Source organism: Gavia stellata, chromosome 15, assembly GCF_030936135.1.
Source record: "Gavia stellata isolate bGavSte3 chromosome 15, bGavSte3.hap2, whole genome shotgun sequence".
Taxonomy (NCBI): Eukaryota; Metazoa; Chordata; class Aves; order Gaviiformes; family Gaviidae; genus Gavia; species Gavia stellata.
In genome coordinates this window covers 11,626,946-11,653,214 of record NC_082608.1, presented here as the reverse complement: position 1 = coordinate 11,653,214, position 26,269 = coordinate 11,626,946, and the positions used below count along the sequence as shown (strand labels likewise).

The 26,269-nt window shown below is 35.7% G+C and overlaps 1 protein-coding gene across 1 annotated transcript in view; it reads right to left on the bottom strand.

Annotated features, from left to right (window-relative positions):
* The window catches only part of TDRD12 (tudor domain containing 12), a 33,301-nt gene extending 7,396 nt beyond the window's left edge, over positions 1 to 25,905 (bottom strand). Inside the window, exons 1-22 of the mRNA XM_009811036.2 lie at positions 25,885 to 25,905; positions 24,519 to 24,680; positions 24,073 to 24,209; positions 22,518 to 22,637; positions 21,302 to 21,357; positions 19,749 to 19,834; positions 18,477 to 18,675; positions 17,766 to 17,842; positions 15,886 to 15,990; positions 15,316 to 15,501; positions 14,466 to 14,619; positions 12,214 to 12,341; positions 10,379 to 10,570; positions 9,127 to 9,255; positions 7,163 to 7,280; positions 6,157 to 6,290; positions 5,845 to 6,065; positions 5,004 to 5,103; positions 2,788 to 2,975; positions 2,260 to 2,470; positions 1,625 to 1,717; positions 481 to 650 (exon numbers count right to left, since the gene is read on the bottom strand). Coding sequence (XP_009809338.1) covers positions 481 to 650; positions 1,625 to 1,717; positions 2,260 to 2,470; positions 2,788 to 2,975; positions 5,004 to 5,103; positions 5,845 to 6,065; positions 6,157 to 6,290; positions 7,163 to 7,280; positions 9,127 to 9,255; positions 10,379 to 10,570; positions 12,214 to 12,341; positions 14,466 to 14,619; positions 15,316 to 15,501; positions 15,886 to 15,990; positions 17,766 to 17,842; positions 18,477 to 18,675; positions 19,749 to 19,834; positions 21,302 to 21,357; positions 22,518 to 22,637; positions 24,073 to 24,209; positions 24,519 to 24,680; positions 25,885 to 25,905 — 2,987 coding nt within the window. The remainder of the gene's footprint in view (positions 1 to 480; positions 651 to 1,624; positions 1,718 to 2,259; positions 2,471 to 2,787; positions 2,976 to 5,003; positions 5,104 to 5,844; positions 6,066 to 6,156; positions 6,291 to 7,162; positions 7,281 to 9,126; positions 9,256 to 10,378; positions 10,571 to 12,213; positions 12,342 to 14,465; positions 14,620 to 15,315; positions 15,502 to 15,885; positions 15,991 to 17,765; positions 17,843 to 18,476; positions 18,676 to 19,748; positions 19,835 to 21,301; positions 21,358 to 22,517; positions 22,638 to 24,072; positions 24,210 to 24,518; positions 24,681 to 25,884) is intronic.
* Between the last annotated feature and the right edge of the window lie 364 nt (positions 25,906 to 26,269).

Sequence of the window (26,269 nt, the reverse complement as noted above, 5' to 3'; positions counted from 1 at the left end):
GGAAAAAAAAAGTACAGTGCTGTTAATGCAAAACGCGTCACGTAGCCTTACTCATTAAGTGTATGGCCCTAATCCTTTTAAAGTAAACTGTTTATAAAGTTTCCACCTTGAAATCGGCAGTTGTACAAACAGCGACAATATGCTCTACTGTGCTGACTAGTACTATGTACTGACTGGTAAGCATTCAAAAAAGCCACTGACCATAATAAAAGATAAAAATACGAATTCAAATTCTGTTACGATAAACTTCACTATCTGCATCAAATACTAGTTTAACATTTTCTAGAATTGATATTTTTCTTTCCATTATGATTATATGGCTAAAGAATAAAGGAAAGCAGACATATCACAAACACTATTGTCTCTGTGTTTAAATGAAATTCACATTCAGTAAAATTAATCACGAAAACATCCAGTGAAAATTAAATAGAATTTTTCTCCTAATAAAGTATATGCTGAAAAAAATTTGTAAACACTTACAAAGGTTCCAAGTTCTTTGCAAGATCTAATGCCTTCATGCGTCCACACAACTTCTGAAGTTGTGTTATATGTTCTGGATTGTCAGTTCCCAGACCCGTAGACAAAATCTCAGATCGAACGTTGTATTCATTGACAGACATCTTCAAATCTGAAAGCCTGGTAACCCGGACCTTTAATTACAAAACATACTAAATGGAAACCACAGTTCATAAAAAGGTCAGAATCACAGCCTTTATATCCAATTGATGGTTACAGGTCCTCTTTTGAATGCTAACAGAAAGAAATTCAGTTTATGTAGAAAAACTCAAAACACTATGCACGAACACTCCACAAGACCAAGAAGTCTCCTAGATATTAGTGTAAGTAAAACTGTAAAAAACATCCAAGAACAAGAGCACCCAGTCTTCCTATTCTGATCAAGAAAACTAAGGAAAAAAGCTTAAAAGCAATTTTAATTTGCGGAAAAATTTAGAATAAAATTAACTCTAAACTAGTACAAGAACCATAAAAGATAGCAAAGACTTCTAAATATAAACAGAATAAATTAAGACTAGTGCAAGAGGTGTTAGATATCAGCAAACCACCTTGGAAGATCAAAGTTTCATTCTCTCAGAGGAATGTGTGACCAATTACAGAATTGATTTTACAAGACAAAACCCTAAAAACTAGTACTTCCAAAATACACTTTTGTTTTTAACTTTGTGGAATAGTCTGGATGACATCTGTAATTAATTTGGTGCTGCTACTGATGTATATTCAGCTGTCCAGATTTAAAGTCCAAGTTTTACTCGGTCATGTATTCCATCTATATACAAGCATACATACTTATCACAATATGGTTGAAGTTGGAAGAGACCTCTGGAGGTCATCTCGACCAAACCCCTTACTCAAGCAGGGTCACGTAGACCCAGCTGCCCAGGACCATGTCCTTCTGAGTATCTCCAAGGATGTAGACTCTACAACCTCTGAGCAATTTGTTCCAGTGCTCAGACACCATCACAGTAAATTAACCAACAGTATTACATGACTACCATGTAGAATAAAATTAAAATAGGAACGGACAGAAGGAAAGAGAAGAATGGGTGCTTTTGTTATAAAGGAGTTTAGATACAAATCTTTTGTAATGCTAGAATTCTATACCTACCATTGGGTCAACCCAAGCTGTATTTCCCAAGGTATGAACTATTTTTGCTTCATGTAGTTTTCCTTTAATTTTGTGATGAATATAATGAGTTACCTAGGAAAAGCAAATTTTCACTGCACTTGAAATGTATACCAACATAACTTCACAGTTATTTTAATTATAATGAAGCAACCTTCTAAGCTTAACAATTAAAAGGGTATTCAATAAATAAAAACAGTTTTGAGTAAACTAGCGAAATACTCCAACTTTACTGTAGGTTAGAATAGTATTAGCCTTTAAGGATGGAGTTTCCTTAATGGAAGAATACTCAAACACAGGTCAATTTACAGAGGCTACCCTTCCCCTGTTACTCCCCACAGATTCAAAAGCAGCAGTAACTTGTTCTGGAAGAAGCCATTTAAATCATAGATAAGAAAATCCCATAAATTTCACTTTATTATTTTGTAGGAAAACAAACAAGAAAACTGACTGCTTAGACTCTGGCCCAATAGCAGATATTTATTGGTAATACTAATAAGCAAATGACATTTGATAACTAAATTTGCAGTTCATAACTGTTTTGTTGTAGAAAATAAAACACAGAGAGAAATTAAAGAACTTAAAGGAAATACCATGAAAAACCTGATAAATATTACCTTTGGGTTCCACTCCATTTCATTATCAATGGGTTTCACTCTACAAACTACAAATTCCACAGCCTGAGGTGGCAGACACTGAAACCTTGCAGGTAAGTGAAGCAGCTGATAGCTCTGAACTCGACTTGTTCTGCCTTCGTCTATATATTTAATTTTGACGTTAAAGAACAAATTTTCCTCCTCTCTTGGGGAAATCTCTACCACCTGAACCCTTCATATAGTAGGAGAGGAAACACAGAATTATTATTCACATAATCAGTAGTACTAAGTTTTTTATTCTACTAGTTTAAAAAAAATGGTACTTTCATAGCAAAATATTTAACTGTGTGTGTGCACATGTGGGTAGTCATTCTGTTTTCCATTCAGTAACTTAAGAGTATGTGATAGCTTTTTAAAGAACAATTTGAATAGCAGTGATTTTTTGCTGGTTTTGGGGATGAGTTGACTTTTAACTAAATAGTGAAAGTTCTAGAATTACTTTGTATAAAAAAGTGCACATGAATAATTTAAAAAACCCAACATTTTTACCTGTGAAAAAGTGTTTTCTCACATAATCCATAAAACGCTAGCTTCTCCACGTTTTTAACAGAAACTTTATTACTGGGTTTCTTAAAATACTCATTAATTTCTTCAGCAAGAATTGTATATTGGTCCTTTTGTTTATCTACGATTCGACCGAAGTAGTTTGTTGCACTTACAATATGGAGAGGCAGTATCTGAAAGCGTAAGATACATCAGAAAAAAGGAGGACTGGATGATTTCTTAAATTAATGAAATGTAAGTTTTCATATTCAAGATCACCTACCTCTTTCCAGCCCAAATAGGTGACAGAGATGCTGCTACTACATACACGCATTTCAGAAGATTATGAGTTATTAGTATTATTCATGATCTTATACATAATATAATAATTACCCACAGTCCAATCAACAGTGCACAGAAATTTACAGAGCAAGAACTGTTAGGTCTCAGTTGGTGGTACTCCACTTAAATGAACATCAGTGACCTATACTATTAGCTGCCAAGCTACTAACCACTAAGGCATTCCATACCATTCAAGCTTAATTCTAAGCGTTCTCCAACCTTACAGTGAGTTTTAGAAGAACTGACTGGGGAAGCATGAGGTCTTCAACTCTTTTTACACCAAAATTACTTAAATGAAAAACTACAAATAGACTGCTATCAAAACCAATGCATAAAATGCTGGGTGCATTCTGTCCAAAGGGTCATGCCAGGCAGAAGTACTGAGATACAGCTGGGTGTATGAGGCCAGACAGGATAGTAAGAGGACCAGAAAGGTAATTTCCACTGAATAAAAACCCTAAAAATAGCACAATGCGACTTGAGGTTCTTAAAGGAAGGAAACATTATACTGCGTTCCAAACAAAAAAGAAGGTGAATACTTAAAGTGATAACTGATTTCTAAGAGAGCTGCCCAGGCTCTGCAGTCAGCAAATGCAGAAGGAGATGATGAAATGGAAAAGGCACAACTGCCATCTTGAATGCACCACAGGTAAGTGCAAGTTTCCAACAGGAGTGTCATGAAATCTGTCCACCAAATCCAGCAAATCCATCCTGCACTAAAACCAGATCCATGTAAGTTGTCAAAGGGTTGGAACTCATACCTTACCAACAAAAGCTTATTTATTATACAGAAATGGAGTGACAACAAAGAATCCACCCAGTTCTCCTTATTTCCTATTCTCACAACCTATGACTTTTGGGAGTGGATAACACCCATTAACTGCATGACCTGAAGGCACCTGAATTCTGGAAAACACAGGACTGGAAGAAGGTAGAAGCAGCTCATCCAAATGGAAGGCATCCAGCACTTCTTAGATCCAAGTGCTAACTTTGTAAAGAAGCACCGATGTCTACACGCTTGCCCTCAGCAATCATCATCCAACAAGGAGACAGACTGCACAATACTGCTGTAGGGGAAGACACTCCAGTACAGACGGGACTGAAAAGCCAGGTGAAGGGAGCTGGAGATACAAACTGTCACTGGGATGTGAAGAACCACCATAGCTAAGTCAACCCAATAACCACGAAGGTTTCATGACTGTGAAACTATTAAGAAAGTCCAATTAGAACAGCATTCTGTATCAAAAAGTTTTCAAAAAGCACTGACATCTTAGTAGGAAATAACTGTTCCATCTAGAAGATAAGGGAGGAGCTGTATCCCATTTTCTGTGGATACTGCCAATGAAAATACTAGGTTCAAATGACAAGGCTAGAATATGCTCATTTTTCAGCAAGTCTGCATGAACATGTCAGCTAAGAAAAAAATCCTCACTTCCAACAAAACATGCATTATCTTCCACTTCAACTTCTCTTCACTCTAATTAATTTGTGTTTCCTCTACAATAAATATAATTGAAGTTTATAGGAACTTTAATCTTTGTTAATTTTGGTATACAGTCTCAAATTTATAGAGGGAAAGAATAAACAGAACATAAACCTTCTTCCCATAGAATAGGAAACTTCCATGCAGAAGAAAATCTGAGGTAAACTCAGAATCACCTGCAAAACCATTTCAATTCAAGATAAGGATTAAGGGAAAATCTGGCACACTTATTTATGCTAGGGAGAGAGGAAAAAACCTAAAAAATAACAAATATCCAAGAGATATAGTACACATACTACAGTAATATTAAAGTAATAAAAAAAAAGTAATATGGTAAGTAGCTGTTTAAGACCTGTCTTCTTGCTACCCAAACCCAAGGTAAATAACAACAACTTACTGTCACACATCCAGGCATTAGTGTAATTTTATCTGGTATATTCTGGGGCACATCTATTTGTAAATTAATCTGATGACGGTCTGGACACACTGTTCTAGTCCTATGTATTAAGAAAACAGTTTTAGAAAACAGCCCTTTGTTTTCAGTTGTAAACTATTTTGATGTGACTTACAATAGCTTTAAACACTACAATTTCATCATCCCTCAATATTCTATTTCTGTCTCAAATAGCACCAATGACTCTGGGGGTTAGACCAAAATGGCCAAAAAGCTCTTGGTGGAAAAGTCTGTACAATAAAACAAGAAACAGCAGAAAACTTGTTTCAGAGTAAGACAAACACGAACACTGAATTTTCGGTTATTTGAAACAACAGTTATCTACATTAGAAGTCACACCTGAGAACACATTAGCTTCCTCCTTCAGGTACTACTTACAATTCAGTTACACAGAGCTCAAAGAAGTCATCATCTACTTACCACTCTGGAGTGACAGAAGACAATAGGGGAGAGAGTAAAGCAAACCTTTTGCAATTATGGTTAGAATACTAATCAAAACAATGGCTTAAAGTTCCCTCAAGTACATCCAGGCAGGAGTTATAATTATGCTACTATGTATGATTGGTCTCCATAACAACATTACTATTTTTGTTTTCATAGAAGTACCTAAGAAGAGTGGAACAGATGCAACAGTGAACAGAAAAAAAAATTACAAGCAAAACCTGGTTTGAATAAAAGTATCCAACAGGAAAATTTATCAAGGAAGTAGCAGCAGTCACCATTCAGGCCATACAATGCCTTCCTGTGTCAGTATGGGTGTCAAGAAAACTTGCTGTTTCCTTACTTGCAAATCCCCAATGTTTTAAGATAGGCACAAAGTGGCCTTGAGAATTTCTTATCTTCTTCAGCTTCTAGTGTCTTGGCAGTAATATCATGCAGTTGTGGTGGAATTTCAGCTTCTGCGTGCTGCAAATAGCGCAGGATCCCAAGTGCATGACATGTGCTGTTTTCTGTTAGCAGAATGACTGACCTTGCCTGTGTATATTCCTGATCTACAGAAGAATCCTAAAAAAAAAAGTATATATTTTTAAGAGCTCTTATGTATCCACCACTTAATAATCAAATTAGTATTAAACCATTAAAGATTTACTCAAACCTTTATCACATTATGGAAGTTGTCAGACATGCTGTATAGACGCTGACCAAAGATTCTTGGAGAAGGAAAACTGAAATGTATCACGCAAGTTGCATCTGTAATTCCCAAAGACTGCATGCAGTCATCTGTTAAAACTAAGCACATGTTTTATACACACATATAAGATAACTGCAGTACTGCAAACATACGAAGTATTACATCACATGAGCAATGACTGTTTCCTTCTCCCCATCCATGACTTAAGAATTAAGAAAAAGGTCTTTTCCCAATACACTTACATAAGGCATTATATTTCTTTAGTCAATACACTTCGTAAGCATATGACAGAAACAGCATTTCATGTTAGTCTCTAATAATCTTGTGTAATTCTATATCTCATATCAGCACAGCAGAAAAAATAGAATTGCCCACAGCCAAGTACTTCACCAGAGTAAGATAGAGAACACTAAGTAATGCATGAATGCTAACACCTTTGTATGAACCTACAAGGCAGATGTAATTAAGTCAATCTTCTTGTTGGTGTACAAAACGGAAAGAATTAAGTTTGAAACTGGGTAAGAGTCTTCGCTACTGCAAACAACTTGAAAAAATAAAATTCTACCAGAACATACAGGAAATTATTACAATAAGTCTTCGGAGTTTCTAAATTATTTCAGACTGAAAATACCCTCTGTAGCAGGAGACAATTGTGAAATTATGGCAATTCTCTGAAAGTATTAGTAGTTCTTTTAACTAATGCATAAAAAACCCCCTCCTTTATGTTCCCTCTAATAACTAAGGTTTCTCCCTTGCAGCAGTTAACCCTGGGACCCAGGAACAACAAGAACAAAAAAAAAGGAAAGAAAAAAAGACTAGCTGTAGCACTGGTAAGTAAAGGGATAACTAGAAAGAATTCATAGGGAACTGGGCCTGTGGAAGTGATGAGATAACCTAGTGTAAGTATTTAGTGTAGAACGTAAGTCACCATGAAAACATAATCACAACTAGACAAAAAGAAAATACTCACCTAACACAACATGACTGCCAGAACTATACTTTTTTGTCCACTCCTCTAAGATATACTTGAAATTAAACTCACTCTCTTTATGTATTTTCAAGGAAAATATTGAATTGTTCTTCAGTGCCTGGATGACAAAGTAAAAAGTTACACGTTCTTCCAGTAGAGCAATAACTGCTCTAATAAACACTAATAAACAGTATATCTTATTAGTATCTAGCGTACCTTAGCTACTGGAAAGAGAGCCCAGGGAAAGAGTTAATGAAATTTATGTTGCTTATATGAAAAAAAGAAAATTGAGATTATGGAGATTAAGCTTATTAATTTCCTGTACAAAAAGAAAACTAATAAAGCTCAGGTTCCTATGGATTAATACATCAAACAGATGTTTAAGAAAGTACAAATTCCTTTTGAACCTTTTCGCACCATTAAGGTGTCCTCTCTATTCTAAGTCGACTCAATCATCTAACAACATGCAGTTGTTAGATGCAACTCAAGTTTCAGTCTCTCAGAAAAAACACTAAAACCCCTCACTAATCTACCCATACTTAACCTACATTAATGTAGTATTCTCAAAAGGCTTATGTATTCATCAAGTTCAAGGTTCACAAATAAATGACTACAAAAGCCTTAGTTATTTGGTAAACTGGCATGCCTAACGAACTAAGTTAACACGTAAAATATTTTTGTAGACCATTTAAGATATTTGAAGCTGGTGTACACAAGGATTACTACGAACAGCTTCAATGCTTCTTTACCATCAATAAACACTCTTCCTTTAAGTGGTGGTGGGGTCAGTTTTGATATGCTTGAAGAAATTAACCCTCAAATATTCAAGTAAAACCTGTTAGAAAGCCATGAGACAAAACCAGATTTGCTTCCATTAACAATCAAAAGATTAAACATTCCAGATACACTAACATTTCTGTAAGAAGAATCCTTTATATATCACAGGATCTATTCTAGCTTCTGGAAGGGAACACATTCCCATGTTTCAGGACTGACATATCTCTTCCTATGACATCTGAACAATCCAGCCACACATTTTTTTGCTACCCATCCTTGAAGCTGTCACTAAAGGTTTTAATTCTAATATCCTCCCAGCTTGCCTCCTTTAGCAATATCATCCCCATCATCCACATCACCCTATGCAGGCTTAACAGAACTGCTTCCCATCTCTTGCTTCCCAGTCAAATCATATTGCACCCCTCTTTCTTAGCTCTGTTGGATGACCAGCAGAGAGACAATGAAAGTACAGAAGAGATTTTTCTATTGCTATGTTGTTATATATATTCATTGCTATAATATCTGAAGAACAAACTATTGCATGAAAACTCCTTCTTAGTCTCCACCTCTGAAATGCTGAGTATACAATCCCACAAAAAAGGTGGGAAACTTGAGCGTGTTCTATTGCAGATAATTTTGAAGCCGTTTTATGCCAGTTTTTAAGAAAATATGTATTAAGCATGCTATCTTCCCCCCACGCCCTATGAATTGAAACTTAACTAAATTCTGGTAGACTTTCATAGGATGACAGAAAACATTTCTTTCAAATCAGAGAAACAGCCTTCTACAATTTAAACTATTCCACAGTAGAAAGCAACATAACAGAACTTAACACAGTGGCTTAAGTTTTCTCCCCCCATACCACTCCTGGAAACAGGAAAAAATAAAATTAAAAAACCTAACAGAACTTTTACTGGAAAAAAGCCAATTTGATTCAACTCAAAGTTCCAACCTGACACACAGAACGTAGTTAAGAATTTAGTAATGAAAGTACTCTATGCCAGACGTTCCTGTCAGTTAGGCTTTTGTCTAGTTGGCAGAAGAGCAGGGTTGGGGCTATTTTTAGCAGAAATAATTAACTTCCAAATTCACATTCCTCCTTTATTCTCAAAAGTCAAGATATTTGTTTGTCATATCTTAACAATTAAAAAAAGGACTTATCTATGTAAATTTAAATACTTTCTTACCTCATGAACCATTTCTGCTTCATTTACTGAATTCGTGAATACCAGCACCTTCTGAAGATTATTGTGGGTAAAATCCAGTATTTTGAGTAACACAGCAGTTCTCTCATGGTTTGTGCAAGGTTGCACGACCTAGAAATAGATACAAAGCAGAGGGCTGATAATTCATGTAATCTGTACATATTTTACTATGTAATTCTTCCTTTTAATAAGCACTAAGCATTGTTACATAATACCAAAGAGAATCCAGTAAATGGTAGCTCCAGTAAGCGGTAGGTCTTCTGTTAAACTTACAGAAGACTCTCCTTTTGTGAGAGTGGTATCTTATGTAAAAAAGACTGCATTTAGGACAGCTTCCAGAAGCATAATTAAAATCCAACACTAATCAAAATCCCACATTAAGATTTTTCATTAATTTAATTTTAGGTGATTTATTGATCTTTAAGTTTGGCATTTTCAAGTACCACGAAAAAAAGCTTCACACTCCAAAAGCGTACTGTACCACCTGAAATACTTTTAATAATTAAAGCATCAAAACACTGATATTTTCAGTCTTGCCAAACCGTTAATTAGACTTCTCACAAAAAGTGCGTTTTCTTCAGTTTCCTGTCATGCTCAGAATGTCTAGTCTCAAGAGATTTCCCAACATTCTCAATCCCCAAATTATTACATCTTTTGACACAGAAGAATTCAGATTATACTTACAACATTTTGTATTATTCTTAAGGGCTAGACCACATTGACTGGAAATTAAATGAGAAGACACCTAAGAACATGTAATAACTTTCTGGAAATTTTAGGTCAAATTAAGTTTTGTATTGTGTGGCACACAGCAGTAAAACAAGTATTTTACCAGCTCTGTCTTGGGATAACCTACCTTCTAGTTCTGCCACTCACAATTAACAACTGCAAAAACACTCTGATAAATTCTGGTCACAAACCATACCATTTGCAAATTCTTCACATAAAATTCAGATTCATTTGCACTAACAATGAAATACTTGAGGGAATATCTTTACCTCAGTCCTACAAAGCAAGGTAAAAGACCTTCGTCTCATTCAGTGATTAACTTGCACAGGTCTTCTAATAGTCACTTCAGTTCATATATAGGAGATGCACCTGAACAGTCTGAGTTAGGATTGTAGCTCTACCCACTTGAAATAAAACAATCAGCAGCCACGTATATTGACCTCGATCAGTACAAAGAGCAAAATATCTTCGTAAAGAAATAGTGACATCATCCCCGAATTTTTACCTGTTGCACATTTCCATAGATGGAAGCTTCTTCCATAGCTGTTATCACAATGTAAGGATCGTTCATGAACTCCTTTATCAAGAGTGCTATATGTTTATTCCAACGAGTTCCAACAGCAATAATCTGATGTGGTATATACTCCCGCTCTTCAGTAATAATGGCTTTCTTGTAATAATCTAATACAGTAAAAACCTATAAAGAAAAAAAAGAAGCTTTTTTCTATCCTATTCCAATGAGTATGTAACAGCAGTGAGAAGTACACTGTTTCAGCAAACTGTTTTTTCCAGTCACAAAAACACCACCACAGCAGAACACAAATTTCACATCCCAAAACAAAGTGATTTGCGCACTTTCATGCTATTAGTTGAATGACTTCTGAAGCAAGAAAGCGACAGGACAGCATGAAGGAACAGCATGTGCACGCACACAGGATCATAATGCAGGATTCTGCGCAGAGAAGATGGAAATCTCAGAAAAAGGATTTGTTCAAACCTGAAAAATACTAAGCCTAGGCAAAAGCAGATCCAAGAGGTCAGAAGCAGTCAGCAAAAACTATAAGGTAAGAAGATATGCCTAACCTGCCAATACAGTAAAAAAAAAAAGGGGGTGTGTGTGCCATAAAATCATTTATAAAAAATAAAAATCACTAAGAATGAATATACTCCTGATGACATCACCTTACTTAAGTGACAAGCAGTCCAGCTGTGGAACAACATCAGGATTTCTGGCAAGGCACTACCACACTAAGAGGTATTCTAGGGCTCTGGCACAATTCTAAGAGATCTCTCTCAACCTGGCAGTAAACTTATCCACAGCAGCAATATTTTTAACAATATAACATTTCTGTAACATAATGCTTTAGAAGAGCTACAATAGTCCAAACATTATCAAATGATCGCTTCCATCTGAAAGAGCATCTCTTCCTTTTTCCTATTCAAGGCTGATGCTTTTAAGAAACTGAGAAGGTCCTATAAAAATGGCAAATACATGCACAGTGTTTTACAAACCACCTTTCCCACTATCTTCATATGGTATACCTGCACTCTGTCTCAAGAAGTACAGGAACACAACAGAAAGAGCAGCCTGAACAGAAAGAAGGAATGTCCCACTGGATAAGGATGACATTTCATCCAATTTATGCACTTGAGGTTTGCTGCTACTAAGTCACATTTAACAGCTTCATATACAGCAAACTGAGCAATCTATCTCCGTTAAGAAGTTTCTCTAGCTTTTCACAGTTAGAAACATGTCCCCTTAGTCTTACCACTAAATTTTAAACAGGTAATATTAACAAGTTAATGATTTTTAAGAAAATTTATTACAGTGAAAAAAGGCGTGTAAGCTGTTTCTCGCATACCAATGATGTAATATGCTGTAATAGTAACAGAAAGCATCTGTCCTAAAAAGCCTCAAAGCAGCAATAAAAAAATACGGAGTTTTCTCAAGTTTGAGTTATAAGTCATCATATAATATACTCATCCTTGTCAACAGGGAACTTAATGCTCTTCCTCTTCCAAGATTCTTTTGAGTTGGGATCAACTTCTCCTTTTGACTGCACTTTCATTAAGGCCCAAGGAGAGTTTTTATGATTGCTTCCAAGACTATTTGATTATTCACTTCTGCCTTTCATTCTACAAAGTGAGGAGCTTACCAATAAAGACTGTTCTTGAACTGAAGCTGTTCAAACAGCACTGGTAAGAAGGAAAAGGAAGTTCCTTACAGACTTGAAACTACTGCTGCCAAACTGAAAAAAATGCAAGTCCTTGGGAAACCATCCACAGCAAAGGAAGACAGCATAATGGAGCAGTAGTGTAGATCAGGACAAGACCATTTACCTGTTCAGTAGCGTCAGAGAACAGTACCTCAATCTCATCAAGAACAAGATGGCAAAGTCTACAAAATAATAAACTGTGATGTTCCAACAGTCTCAGGAGGCTATATGGTGTAGTCACGATTACTTCACCTACAAGTAGGAAGAAGAGACCATTAACATTAACTTACAACTTGAAGCAGTATTAGTAAGACACCATAGGACATGATAGTTTTATTAAAAAGGCCACATTTGCATTTCAGATGCATCATCTTGAAGTTGGGGGGGGGGGGGGGGGGGGTTTGGTTGGTTTTGGGTGGGGTGTTTTGGTTTTGTTGTTGTTTGTTTTTTAATAGATCACACTGAACTCCATTTTCTCACATCTGGTCAACAGTCATTTTTAGCTTGCTTGCCTTTTTCTACCCCTGCATGTCTTCAAGACCTGAGTGGGTAAACTCAGTTTTTGAGTGAGTGAAAGGTCTGAACGTTAATAAGTTCACAAAGCAGGATGCCATTTCATTTTCCAATAAGGTCATGGAATTAGAGATAAGAACTTCAGAACCAGATAGACAGAAGGTAAATATTTAAATACGTGCAAGAGCAGCCTTTAGAAAAGTTCAGTTTTAAAAATGGAATAAAGCACACATTGTAGCTTCGACATCTACACACACATGTATGTGTGTGCATATGTGTATATACACATAAAAAACCAAACCAATCTTAATCTGTGCAAATATACCAACAGCTCTACTAATAAAAGATCTGAATTCATCCACCAGGCTCAAACTTGAATGATGAATGTAAGACTACAAACTGCTGAAACTGAAAGCTTTACATAATCCTTCATAGTTTTATCCATATTTCTTGTCTCCTTGGCAAAAAGGGCCACTTTTTTAAAAACACAGTTATTAATTAAGGCTTAACAAAAAGACCAAACAAGAGTACTAAGTGTTTTAAGTAAATACACTTAAGTAGGGGAAGTCTCCCAACATCTCTTCTACTACTTCTATGCTGCCTCTTCTCTATGGAGTATCCTCTGCATGCTACTGAAGTTATATGCACAAATTGCTTAGAATTTATTGCAATAAGCAAGTTGGAAACCATCATTAAAAAAAAATTACTTCCAACTAAAATTTAAGTTGGACATTTATGTAACTTTGTCTGCAGAGAACCATTACCTCTTTTTTAATCCTTCACTTTTCCAATATTCTTTTGAAATTAAGAATAGAAGAATTGTGTTAAGTGTATACAAGCAGTAAAGCAGCATTAGACATGCCCCCCAAATACCTGTCAATCTAAAAAAATAAAAACCATGTACTTTAAATACATAAATATTTGTTAAATAGATTTTTAAGAACATACAGATGTGCATTACTGTGGTGGGCTGACTGCGGCCAGCAGCTAAAAGGCACAGAGATGTTCACTCACTCCCCCCACTGCCAGTGGGAGAGGGGAGAGAACAGGAACTACCAAAGCGAGAAAACTCATGGGTGGAGAAAAAGACAATGTAGTAAGTGAAGGAGGGAGGAGGGGGAAGCGATGCAAAGGCAACCACTGATAATATCCCACAAGCAGACAGATGCCCAGCCACTCATCAGATCATCCCCACCCCTCAAGTTTTTATTGCTGACGATGAGATTATACAGTATTGTATATCATTTTGGTCAGTTTGGGTCAGCTGTCCAGGCTGTGTTCCCTCCCAGCTTCTTGCCCAGCCCTGGCCTACTCACTGGGTGGCAGACTGGAAAGAAGAGAATTCTTGATGCTGTGCAAGTGATGTTCAGCAAAAGCCAAAGCACTAGTGTGTTATCCACACTGTTCCAGTTACAAATCCAAAACACACCACCATACAGACTATGAAGAAAATGAACTCCATCCCTGACAGACCCAGTACCTCTGTCCAGCAATGGATGCTCATGTATCAAAAAAAGCTATTATAAAATCTGGTTCTAAATGAAGAAAGTCCATGATTAATCCTAATTCATCATGATCTTCAGCAAATCCCTACCACTAATTTGGCTCAAAAATAATTGTTATGGAACTTAAAAAGAAGATGCTGAACATGTAGCTATTCAAACAGCTTTAATACCATTTACTGTTAAATAGCAGTACTGAAGCTTCATGTATCACTACAGAGTTACAGCATTAAAGAAGTAGAATTATCACTTTAGAACAAAAAAAAGTCAGAAGTATAAATTGCTTCTTTCACAATTTCCTGAAATTAAGGCAGCCCACATTGTTTTCAAGCATAATTAAAAAGATAGAAAGTGTTCTTACATCCTTGGATTTTCACACTTCTAGCTTCTTCTTTGTTCTGCCCAAGTATTATCAACATTGGATGAAGCTGTCTGGAGCATCTCTTGTATGTTTTCAGTAGCTCAAAAACAAGTTGTGCCTTCTTCCACCCAGGACATAAAATAAGTGCTAGTGGCTACATACATACGTAGAAAATTTGACACCATAGTGTTAGACAAGAGTTCAGAATCTTAGGAATTGTACTACTTCAGCATTTGGGGCAAAAACAAAATATGCACCACAGGCCTTTAAGTACTTCAAAACTGAAGCTTTTAGTACTGTATCATCTCCTAAAGGCAGAATTCAAACCCAAGGAACCATGCACCAGGCTACCTGGAGACAAAAAAGGATGCATGCAGCAACATAGAGTAAAAGGTCCAAAAATTTAACAGAAGCATGAGCATCTTGTCTTACTTGCGGTTGTACTAAGCAATTTCCAGAGATGCCTTACGATCTCTGTAATTCTATGTTTCTGTGATCTAATACGAGTTAGAAAGTGAATCACAGTATTTAAAACAGCTAATACAAATTTTAATTAATGACTACATACTATCCCCTTAAAAACAAAGCTTCATCAAAGTATCAAAGTTATATGACATTAACCATTTGTTAGATATTATTTGATAAATAAGTTTTAGACTCCCAGCTTCATGCAGTCCATCTCTGTAAGCCTCTAAACAGAGGGCTTATATAAACTGGCAAGCATCATGAAGATACACTAAAAAAAACCACACTAAATGTATACATTCTGAACATTCACTGTCTTTTGGATCATTATTCTACATCTGCGCTTTAGAACAGAAAACCTGTTACTACTCTAATAGATACGTACTCCATTCCTGTTTGGCAAGGCTTTGTAGCAACTTCCCGACTGCAAAAATGTAAGAACTGGTGGAATATATAAAAAAGGATCATTTCCCTGATATGAGATGGCAACTACATCACATCCTCGAGCTACTGGCGGCCAACAGTAAGATTCTGTGAAGTTAGGGCCTAAAAATTTTTTCCGAGTAAGTTCCTACAGAAAGAGAAATTAAGAGTTCCACATGAAAACTGTGTACTTAAAACACTGCCAAAACAAGACAAAACACAACACTGAGTGATTTAAAAGCTTTTGACCCACTACATAATAGATGTCCTTAACATGCAATATGAAAAAGTTCTTCTGGGCTGAGGAGTAAAATTATTTTATTAAAATTCAAAGCCCATGACTTGTGGCAGTGATTGATATACCAGAAGAAATGTGTACAATCCTTACAGCACCTCTCCAAAGTTTTATTTATTCGACCACATGAACAACCTCCTAGACATTCCTCAATCAAAATTAGGTATTACTATAATATTTAGTATCTAAAGCTAGCCTTAAAAAGATATTCAGTGTAATACAGTACATTAGCATTACCTTTTTCAGATCATCAAAAAGCGGTGCTGTTTCCAGAATTGACGATGGCTCAATTTTGTTGCTTAGAAAGACACAGTTTGTTTCTTCACTAAGATTTTGAAAACTCTGAAACCATATGACAAATAGATGACAAAGGCAATACTTATTAAAAGGGTTTTAGCTTACATGTGACTCAGAAGCATTTACTGTATTTAAAACTAGGCATTTTGATGAAAAATAGCCAAAGAAATTGTAAATACATTTTAAAAGACTCATACATACTGATAAATTATACAGACTAGTGGTGAGACAAATACTCATTATTAGTGTTTCTTAAAGAAAGATTTATCAAGATTGTCTTACCACAACTGTCTTAAACCACTCAAGAGAATGCACTAGATGTTCTGTGTACAGCTAGCACTCAGCTATTACAAAATCAAAATACAATTAAAAAAGATCACTAGGAAAATTTGCAGTGGTGGGTTGGCCTTGGACAACTTTGTCTGAATAAGGAAACTTTGATGAAACAAACTTCAGAAAACTGTCTAACTTGTTACAGAATATTTTCTTTACTAAGAATCAAGCATGCGACAAGAACATCGCCCACACAAAAGAAAAAATAAGTTCATGGTCACATCTCAAGCTATGGCCGTAATTGGGGACTTGAGCTAGTATGAACACATACTGATTAGTTTTCAAACATTTTCATTTTTAAAACAAAATTAAGAAAAATCACGGAAAGCCTGCACACCACAGACAGGAGGAAAAACAAAAACAGGTTACCCAGCTGCACACTTACAAAGACAATGCACGTGAACGTAAACTGAACAACGCTGCAAATCCTCAAGGGACTAACCAGTAGCAGATACCGGATCCAGAGTTACCCCACAGATGTCTGGTTCTCAACAGGGGATTTTCTAGTATTCATCATTAGTCACCAGCAATCAATAGGCTTGACTTGGTCGAAGACTTGCATCACTCAAATGGCTGGTAAAGGTAATTCACTGACTGTTTGCAGAATGGTATAAAGGTAATCCTGCTCTGCTTCAGTAACAATCCACACTACTACTTTCATCATCATTCTTTCAAAAATATTTTAATAAGGTATTAAAACAGTTTAAGTTTAGGAGTGGTTGTCATTCTTCAATTCTCAGCATACCTAAAAACCAACTTTCGTTAAACTCCTTTTTTCCCCCCTGACCTGACTGAAGAAGTAGTTCTATTGCTATCATAGAAGTAAATTTCTCCCTTAAAGCATCCAGCAGAACAGCACACAGGCTCTTTAAAACAGATTGCATACACTCAGCAGTGATTGTTTGCCTAGAATCTATCGGTTCATTTTTCTTTCCTCCCATGGACATTGTAATAGCTCCAATTGTGCAATTCAGTACACAACTTGGAACTCAAGAATGAGCGCTGACCTTTTGAAAATGTTTCAGAAAAGAACAGCAAGCAAAAAGAGAAAACAGCAAGAAACCATATTAGGTATTTAAAGTATCAGACAACTCAACAAATAAGAAAAGACTCCAATGAATGTTTACCACGGTACAGCATAAGGACTATTTTGTTTTCAGGGAAACATTAAAATTTACTTTTTTTTATATATTCAGAAGACTCTGTAGTGTAGACAGCTATCATCTTCATAAAACTACAGCAAAGGAGTGCAAAAGGAGGCACAACCTTTTCAAGGACTGTAGCACTTTGTTTTTAAAATCTTGCAATTAAAAAAAAATAAACTGAAGTAGAATGTTCTTTTTTAACTATGTCAAGAATCAGAGCAGTCCCCCAGATCTATGTTACATATAGAAGAACAAGCTAGATAACTACAGTATTCCTAATATGTCCCACATATGTTTAATTTAGTTCATCTTTGACAATTTAATACAAAATATAATACTTACAGGCACAGTATTTTCATTTAGATCTGTGCTTGACCTTTGGTATGTCTCTTCAAGAAATGAAGTGGAAACAGCAAGACCTAAAAAGATAAGCAAAAAAAAATGCAGAAACACATTTCTAATTATCTGACCACATAAAAAGCCAGCATTCTTATTTACAGTGGGTTGTGACTGACTTGTTTAGTTGCTTGTATCATTTCCTAATGACAAAAAGAACAACCAAAAAAATAGTTATCTTTACATAAAGATAACCATGCAGATGAACTGAGTGAACAAGGATAGAAAGTTGCATTCTTTCAAAAAGACAGACTTGAATCACTATAAATCAGACAACTTATGGTGAACACTTGTTTTAAAAGTACCTCTGTTCAACTAAATTTCTCCAAACTCAAAAAACCAGTAATGCATCATTGATCAATGCCACAAGTTATTTCAGTAATATCTAATGCTATTAAGTATATCAACAAACACTTGTGTAACTCACCCTCAGCCTTCCTTTGTCTTATATAGTACAAAAAGCTTTACGGTATTCCTGCATCGGATGGTTTGATTGGTCTTTGTAAAGTCTGATACATAAGCACTGTTTGTTAGAAGGGTACCATTTGATCCAATTGTTGGATTTGAACTGAGACAGTAGGTTCATGTTTAACATATCCAATTAAAGACACACGATGCATTGCATGTATGATTGTTTCTGACACACACGGTTCCCACCTGTTTCAAGATTTGTTGATACCTTCTTCTGACACAGCACTGGCCTGAAATCAAGCGCAGGATTAACAATTTTCACTGGAAGAGACTCAACACGTAATGATGTTTGGTCCTCCTGATAATCTGCAGAACTCCCTGTATTCTCTTTAGCTTCCTCAAAACGAGCAAAGTTCTTTGAGACAAGATCATCATTAACGCACACCTAAAAAAACCAAGATATTTATTCACTACTATGAACAAGCAATAAGCTACACCACCACACACTTGTTTAGAATTTATTTGATGCTTTAAGCAATAGCAGTAAGACATAAGCAGTATCAGTGAATGCTGTCTGAAGAATATTAACTCCAAAACAAGAAAGTCAGTCATATATTCCTGTATGTTCTCTAAACAGGTGTTGATTAGTTGTCAGTTTCAAGCTTCTGCCTAAAATTCTGTACTCAACTTTTTCTATGAGCCCTAAAAAATTAAAAAAAATGTTAGTAAGTCAAACTGGTTTGTTTCTTTTTGATTCAGCATGCATCAAAACCTGGCAGAAAAAAGTAATACAAAGCCTAAAACTTCTTAAACTCCATTGGCTCAGAGATCAGTGACACTATTGCCAACTGGGATTCTGAACTGAGAGAAGATGTTCAAATTAATATGTACTTTCAAAGTTATTGTCTATAGCACAGACCACAGCTCCAGTGTTAAAAGCTTTGGTAAAGCACCCAAGCAGAAGCAGTATTCAAATACATTCACTTGTATCTACCATACAGCTGCTTAAGTCTGACAGTAGCCACAGCAGAAATTTAGCACAAGTTACACGTTTTGGCAAGTGGAACTAGTTTTGGGGCTTTTTTCCAAAGGTTTGAGGACTCAGTCTCATGCAAAAGCAAGTGTGAACTTCTATTTATTTTTATAATACTATGCAACTGCCTTATTGAAACATCTTGAAGTATGATACCACAAAAAGGTGCAAAAGTACAGTAAATAATTCACATAGTTGTCCATTTGAAGTACTTGCTGGACTTCACTTGCTTGTCAATACCTTCCAAAAAGAGGTTCACATAAAGAAAAGTGGGATTTCTGCCTCTCAGAATTCCTCCAGAAGTTCACAAGCAACAGAAATACAGAACAAAACCTCTAATGAGTTAATGATGTAGCTTCTACTATATCTCTCAGAAATTATGAAACTCACTTGCAAGTAATGCTTTTCAGTCCTAAACTAATCGCAAAGTTATAACTTGCATAACAAAGTGCATAAATAAGTTTGTAGATATAGAAGTATCTTACCTTTTCATCTTTTATTGTCACATAAAGAAAAACATCAAATGTGTTATCTTCTACAGCACATAACTTGGCTTTCATTTGGGTAGTTGCTAAATGTAGTAATAAACACAGGAACAAGTAAAAAGGTTAAACCCTTATCAAATTATCAGTATTTTTCACTTGTACTTTCAGAGATACACAAAAATAGAAATCACAGTTGGATGTGTAACCTATTTCTTTAGAGAAGCTAGTACAAATGTAGTAACTTTTACATGAAACAAGAAAGTAACATGGCAATAAAAACTTAAACTTACAAAAATGAAGTTGTCCTCAGTCTTTGAACAAAGATTGAGAGCCAAAACAGATTAATGACCTCTCCACAAAAACTAGTTTTAGTTCTACACTAAAACTCTTAGTTTATCTTTTAGACTCTGACAATCTGTAGTACAAATGCATACTTTCCAAGCTTGCCATAACTTCTTTCAAGAAAGGTAAATATTTGCACATTTGTATAGCTTGGTTAGGCTCTTCATTCAAGCAAACATAGCTGATAAAAGTCCGTTAGTGAATTCTGAAGCAGTTGTTCTGCATACACTAATGATGTGCTAGTAATTAAAAAAAAGAGTATGTATTACTACTTATGGTACAGTCTGGGAGTATCTATGAAATTAAATTCAATGTTAGTATCGTCCCCTACTAACCTTTACTTTGCACAGTGACACTTCCATGTGTGTGTGGGGAAAAAAAAAGTAAATCCTGAGAAGTGCTATGTCCCAGTCAGTGTGTGAAATTATCAGCCTAAAGACCCTTTATTGCTTTCATAAACTCATCCTCTCCTCCCCAAATACCTTTTATGTGGAGTTTGTTATACTCGTGAGTGAGCAGGTAGGTAGTTTTTCAGGCACACTAATGTAAGCAAGATTAGAAAATCTCACTAAAGACCTGCTTTTCTAGTAAGACCAAAAGCCGTCTCCTACCAAAATAGAAGGCTTGATACGAAAAAGACTGGATGACCTACTGAAACACCAAACATGGGAACCAACAAGAACAGACTGGAAAAAAAGCAGTTCTAGCTTACTAAGTAACTACTTGGAGCTCAATTTGTTAACAACTATAATAAAGACACTCCTTTTCTGAGCTGGTGCTTACATACTTGCCAAAACACAACTGAAAGGATAAACTCCTAAAACAGACCTTGCCATCCCTTGTACAAAATTACAAAAATACAGCCATGATGCTGATTCAAAGATTCAAGCTAAATACACAGAAAGGCTCCACTGTTCAAAACAAATGTTACATGAGCGCTACCTTATCTAGCCTGTCCAAGAGCCAGATAGTATCTAGTCAACTATCGAAATTTATGCAGCATGGAAGCCCACAGTACTCAAGATGCAGCTCCACAAATACTTTTGCCTCAGTCAGTCCATACAAAAAACCCTTATGTAGCTCCTTTATTTTTAATATACAACATTCTTAAATCTAATCAAATATATATACACAAGTACTACATTTCTCTAACAGCTTATTTTTCCCAACATAGAAGTGCCAATTACGATTTTGCAGGATGTTTTATTTACCTTTGAGAAGGTTCTGAAAATACCGAGTAGCAGCACTATCCCATCTTTTGGCTGGTCTAGGAAAATAAACACAACCAGTAATCCCGCATCATCAAAAATTAAAACGGTAATTTTGGAAAAAACTTTGGATGCATGTAAAGAAATTATTTCAAGTCATGCTAAATCTTAGGAAGTGCACCAACTAGACACATTAGCAGAATCTTACTACTTAGAATGTAACTTCAGTCTTGATAATATTATTTCAGCTCATCAATAAAATGAGCTGATCAAAAATTACTGGATACTGCTTTGTCAAGGTATGATGGCTTACATCCAACATAAAATATGATGGTTAGAAATGAAACAGAATAACCAAAAATAAAGCAAGTATCCGCTTGCGGAACATATTAAATATGTATTGAGCAATTTTGAATGAGCACTTAAAAAAACACTGAAATGTCTGTAGCAGAAAATCAAGTTCACTCTTCACCATCTTCTGTAACTTCAAGTCTAAAGTAAGAAAGAATCAACTGAAGAATACAGTAAACAAAATACAACCATCTACTACTTTTTTTGATAATTCTCAACGATCGCCCACTCAAGATGTATGATACTCCTATCCAAACTATGCTAATATTTGTTTTGTCAGAATATTGGAAATCAAGTACTAGTTTCTTCTTCCAAACCAGAGCATGAAAAAAACACAAAAAAACACTTGACCACATGTAGCTTTGAATATCCTTTAATGACACAAACCAAAGTAGCTTTCTTGCTGTGGAGCTGTATTCCCCAGTGATCTAATCATGAACAGCTATAGAACTTCAGGTCAGCTAAGCACGTAACTATCACAAAAATAAGAGTATCAGGAGTAAGATGAGCATCTGTAAGAAACAGCAAGTACGGACAGATAAGTGAAGAAGTTCATGTGCTAGAAATCAAGAAACACAGCTCTGGGATGATAGACAAAGGCAAGAACTGCCTGAAACTTGTCTAAACTTCCAAAGGTTTTTAAATAAATAGAGTCAAACACAGGTGAATAATAAAACCCAAATCATTAAGGAAGAATCACTAAGAAAGCAGTTCTGTTTAAGAAAGGCTCCTCTGGAATAGAAGCAGTTTTCCAAATCTGATTTCCTATGGTCTTCTTGAAACATAATCTATTCTAAAAAAAATTCTGCAATTAAATGTCACACTTAAGAATTTTATGAATGGAATACATTCATTAAACTCTACTTACACTATTTTTGCAGTATCTTCACAAAAGTCGATCCGCAACGTCACTGGCTTTGTGCGATACAGTCTACACTTTTTTGCTCTATATGGGATCTGCATAAATGCTTCCAGTGCAACTCGAATGCTTAAAAACAAAGCAGAATATTATTTCACTTTACAGAGTAGATTTTATTCTCCAAAAGCCATTGGTCTCATTACACATCCTTCCGTTACCCTCTGACAACACAGTTCCTCCAGAAGTTTGGTTCCCACTGCGAAACACCCTGGAACCATTGTTTTATTTTTCTTTCCAAGAGAGGTGGTACCAGGAGCAATTAGTGAACAGATTTGCTCTGGATATGAATACACTTCCTATTTACTCAAAATCTTTCTGATCCTTCGCCACTACAGTCTGAAGTGTTTTCAGGATATTTAGCCCTCATACTACCACATATACCACCTGGCACTGCATATTCCATTTTGCAGTTATCACTTCTGTGTGAGAAACCAGGTATGATTAACATCAGCAAGAAGTAAACATAATAAATACACTAATTTACATTTGTACTCATTTTCCTAAGAAGAATTTATTCTTTATAAAGGTATCACTAGAGTGTTAATCTTATCCTTTACGCTTGATTTGATTGGAGGCTTTGAATAACCAGCAAGACACAGTAGATAGCAAGCTTTTAAGAGCCATATATTTATCACTGCTCTTCAATTTTTTATTTTACAATGAAAAAGCAGTAAATCACACATTTATTTCTAGCTGAACACATTTTAAACTCAGGGCATTGTCAGGTTGTTTTCCAATGCAGCAACATTCAATTTAAAAAACATTATTTAACTTAAGATTTATTTTAAAATATTTTAAATAAGCTTTCTTAATTTTGTGGAATACTACAAAAAAACATTTGGTAAAGCTTCTTGTACTCAAAGTTGCGTATTTTATTAGAGAAGTTAACTTTAAACCTAGCTAAGAGCTGGAACAGTTATTTTTTAGATTTTTCAAAAACAGTAGGTTCCATAGTGGTTTTATTAAAAACTCAGAACCTGTGAAAACTCACCTTTTTGCACCATGCCAAAACAGACTGTCAGCTCTTAGTAAATTAAACAAGCTAGTAAACTGCAGTGGGAAAAACCCCACATATTTGTGTCTAGATGTCAAACACTGGTTCAGCAAGTGAAACCCTGCTTCCACATATGCTTTGTGAATGCTCTTCACTGGTTATGATTTTTTAGTATATAATCACTTCATAAGAGAGGAATGTATATATAAATAATGTTAACTGGCAATCATACATCTCAGTCACAACAAACTGACATTATTTCTATTTCAAATCTTTAAAAAACCAAAACCTACAATAGCAAGCATCTTTAAAAATTCACAAAACAAAGACTGGTTTGCATCCACACTTGCAAGGGCCTATCATATGGCTAGCAGTTTCTTGTGGACACAGCCCACACCTCAATTAAACCAAAGCCTTGTCACTATCAATCTAAATAAATATTAATACTATCTGTATGCATTAACTAACAAATATATTACAGTGACAGGGTCAAAAAACTGAAACACTTACTCCTTTGATTTAACAAAAATGTATTTGGCATAATCCACAAGAAAACATTCTGTTTGATAGTGATCTGTACAGTACATGATTGACTTAATAATCGCTCTACACCAGCATTTGAGCTCCTCACTGAAAACCACACAAGTCTGAAAAAGAAAGAACAAGACAGCAGGTTCTTGTAAATGGAGCGAATTACACTCAGCTTTTTTAGAGGCAAGAAGGTAGTATTTATTATACAGCCCTTTATTTTCCTTTTAAAATGCAAGATTGCAGCTTATGTAGTTACAAAGTTTACAGATAAGAAGATATAACCCATACAGATGCCATTGTCTACTTTTCTACATAGCAATATTAAAAAAAAAAAGATTAATGCATACCTTTGGATACTTCACCCCCAAACCAATGCAAATAACAGACTATTTCTCTCTATCCACACAATACAGCAATGATTTTACCTGGCCTTCTTCTACCGTTAGTGGTTTTACTTCAGCCACATCTTCATAAGATTTGTCATAGAATCGATTCATTTCAGCATTCAGGTTTTTATATTCTATCTCATCGACTATGTAAGGCCCACATCCTTTCATAGTAACCCAAAAGCAACCTGGATCTTCAATCTGGGGCAGGGTTAGAATAGAATAACAAATACTATTAGCTCCTGCTAAAATGATAGGAACATCTGAATAGCAAATGTAAAAATAAAACTCAAAATCTTTAGTGAGGTACCTTAAAAATTATGGTGACCAATACTTATCATACAGGAAGTTAACAAGCAAAACACCTTTCAACTTCAGACCATTTGTTCATTAAATGACTTCTCAACTTGCAAGTTTCTTCAGCACTGCAGTTAATACCACGCGTAGTCAAAAAGGTAGTAGCATTATCTAACAAGTTGGTTAAACCAAACAGTGGGTAAAGTGCAAAGACATAAAGCTTTTTCCTTCCGTATTGTCCTCAAGAAGTATGTATAAATAAAACCCTCAGAACACACAACAAACCCCACCAATGGGCTTTTCTTTCTCCTCAGAGTCTTTAAGACAGTCAGTTTCTTTAAAATGGGGTGACAGCTTTCTGCTTAGCCTTTGTAAACCTTTATATCCCAGTCTTTCAGCTGATCCGGGTCGCCAGCTGTTGTGGGTTAATCCCAGTAGGCAGCTAAACACCACACAGCTGCTCCCTCACTCCTCTGCAGTGGGCTGACTGACCAAAGCGGAAAGGTAAAAGTGAGAAAACTCACTGGTTAATACAAAAACAGCTGAATAGGTAAAGCAAAAGCTGCGCGTGCAATCAAAGCAAAATAAGGAGCACATTCAGTTTCCCATTGGCAGGCAGATGTTTAGCCATTTCCAGGAAAACAGGGCTTCATCACATGTAACGCTGACTTGGGAAGACAAATTTCATAACCACAAACATCCCCCTTTCCTTCCCCGCAGCTTTTATTGCTGAGCATGACATCATATGGTATAGAATATCCACTGAGTCAGCTGTCCGGGCTGTATTCTGGGAAAATGATTTTTCCGTGATCTCTTATGGAATTCGTTAGAATCTAGTACTATACTACACTCTATTTAAGATTATGTTGCACATCTGCCATTTTAGATTTTAGCGGCATCCCTACTGACCTCTTTTGAAATGAAACCAATATAAACACCTAAAAGAAATGACAAAATGTACATAATTTATATATGACCCCACACATGTAAGAATGTGTTGCTGAATTTAAATAAAGAAGCATGATCTTGTTTGTAAATCCAACTTCCAGAGAGTTGCACTGAAATAAACAAACAGCAATCCTTTAGACTTAAAAAACCCCATGCATACCTCTAATAGCAAGACTTCCATGTTTCTCAGCTAAAGTCTTCCTCAACACTACTGTAAAAGAACACCAAACATTTGATTAACCATTTTTAAAGCAGACATTTGTTTTGAAGCATATCTAAAGAGCGTACACCTAAAGGAAACATCTAGATTTTTTTTACTTGTCTCAGGAGTATTATTAGTCTAGGCAACTGATTTACACATTATCAGAGTTCAAACCAGCCTTCTTAATGAGGCACTATGTCAAAGCCCAATTAAGATTTGCCATTCACGCTTGTTTACATATAACCACATCAGTTTTTAGTACACCAAAACACACCTGTTATCCTCAACCTACTTGCAGTATATAGCCACTTATCTTACATTCAAAGGCTGACAGAAATAGGCT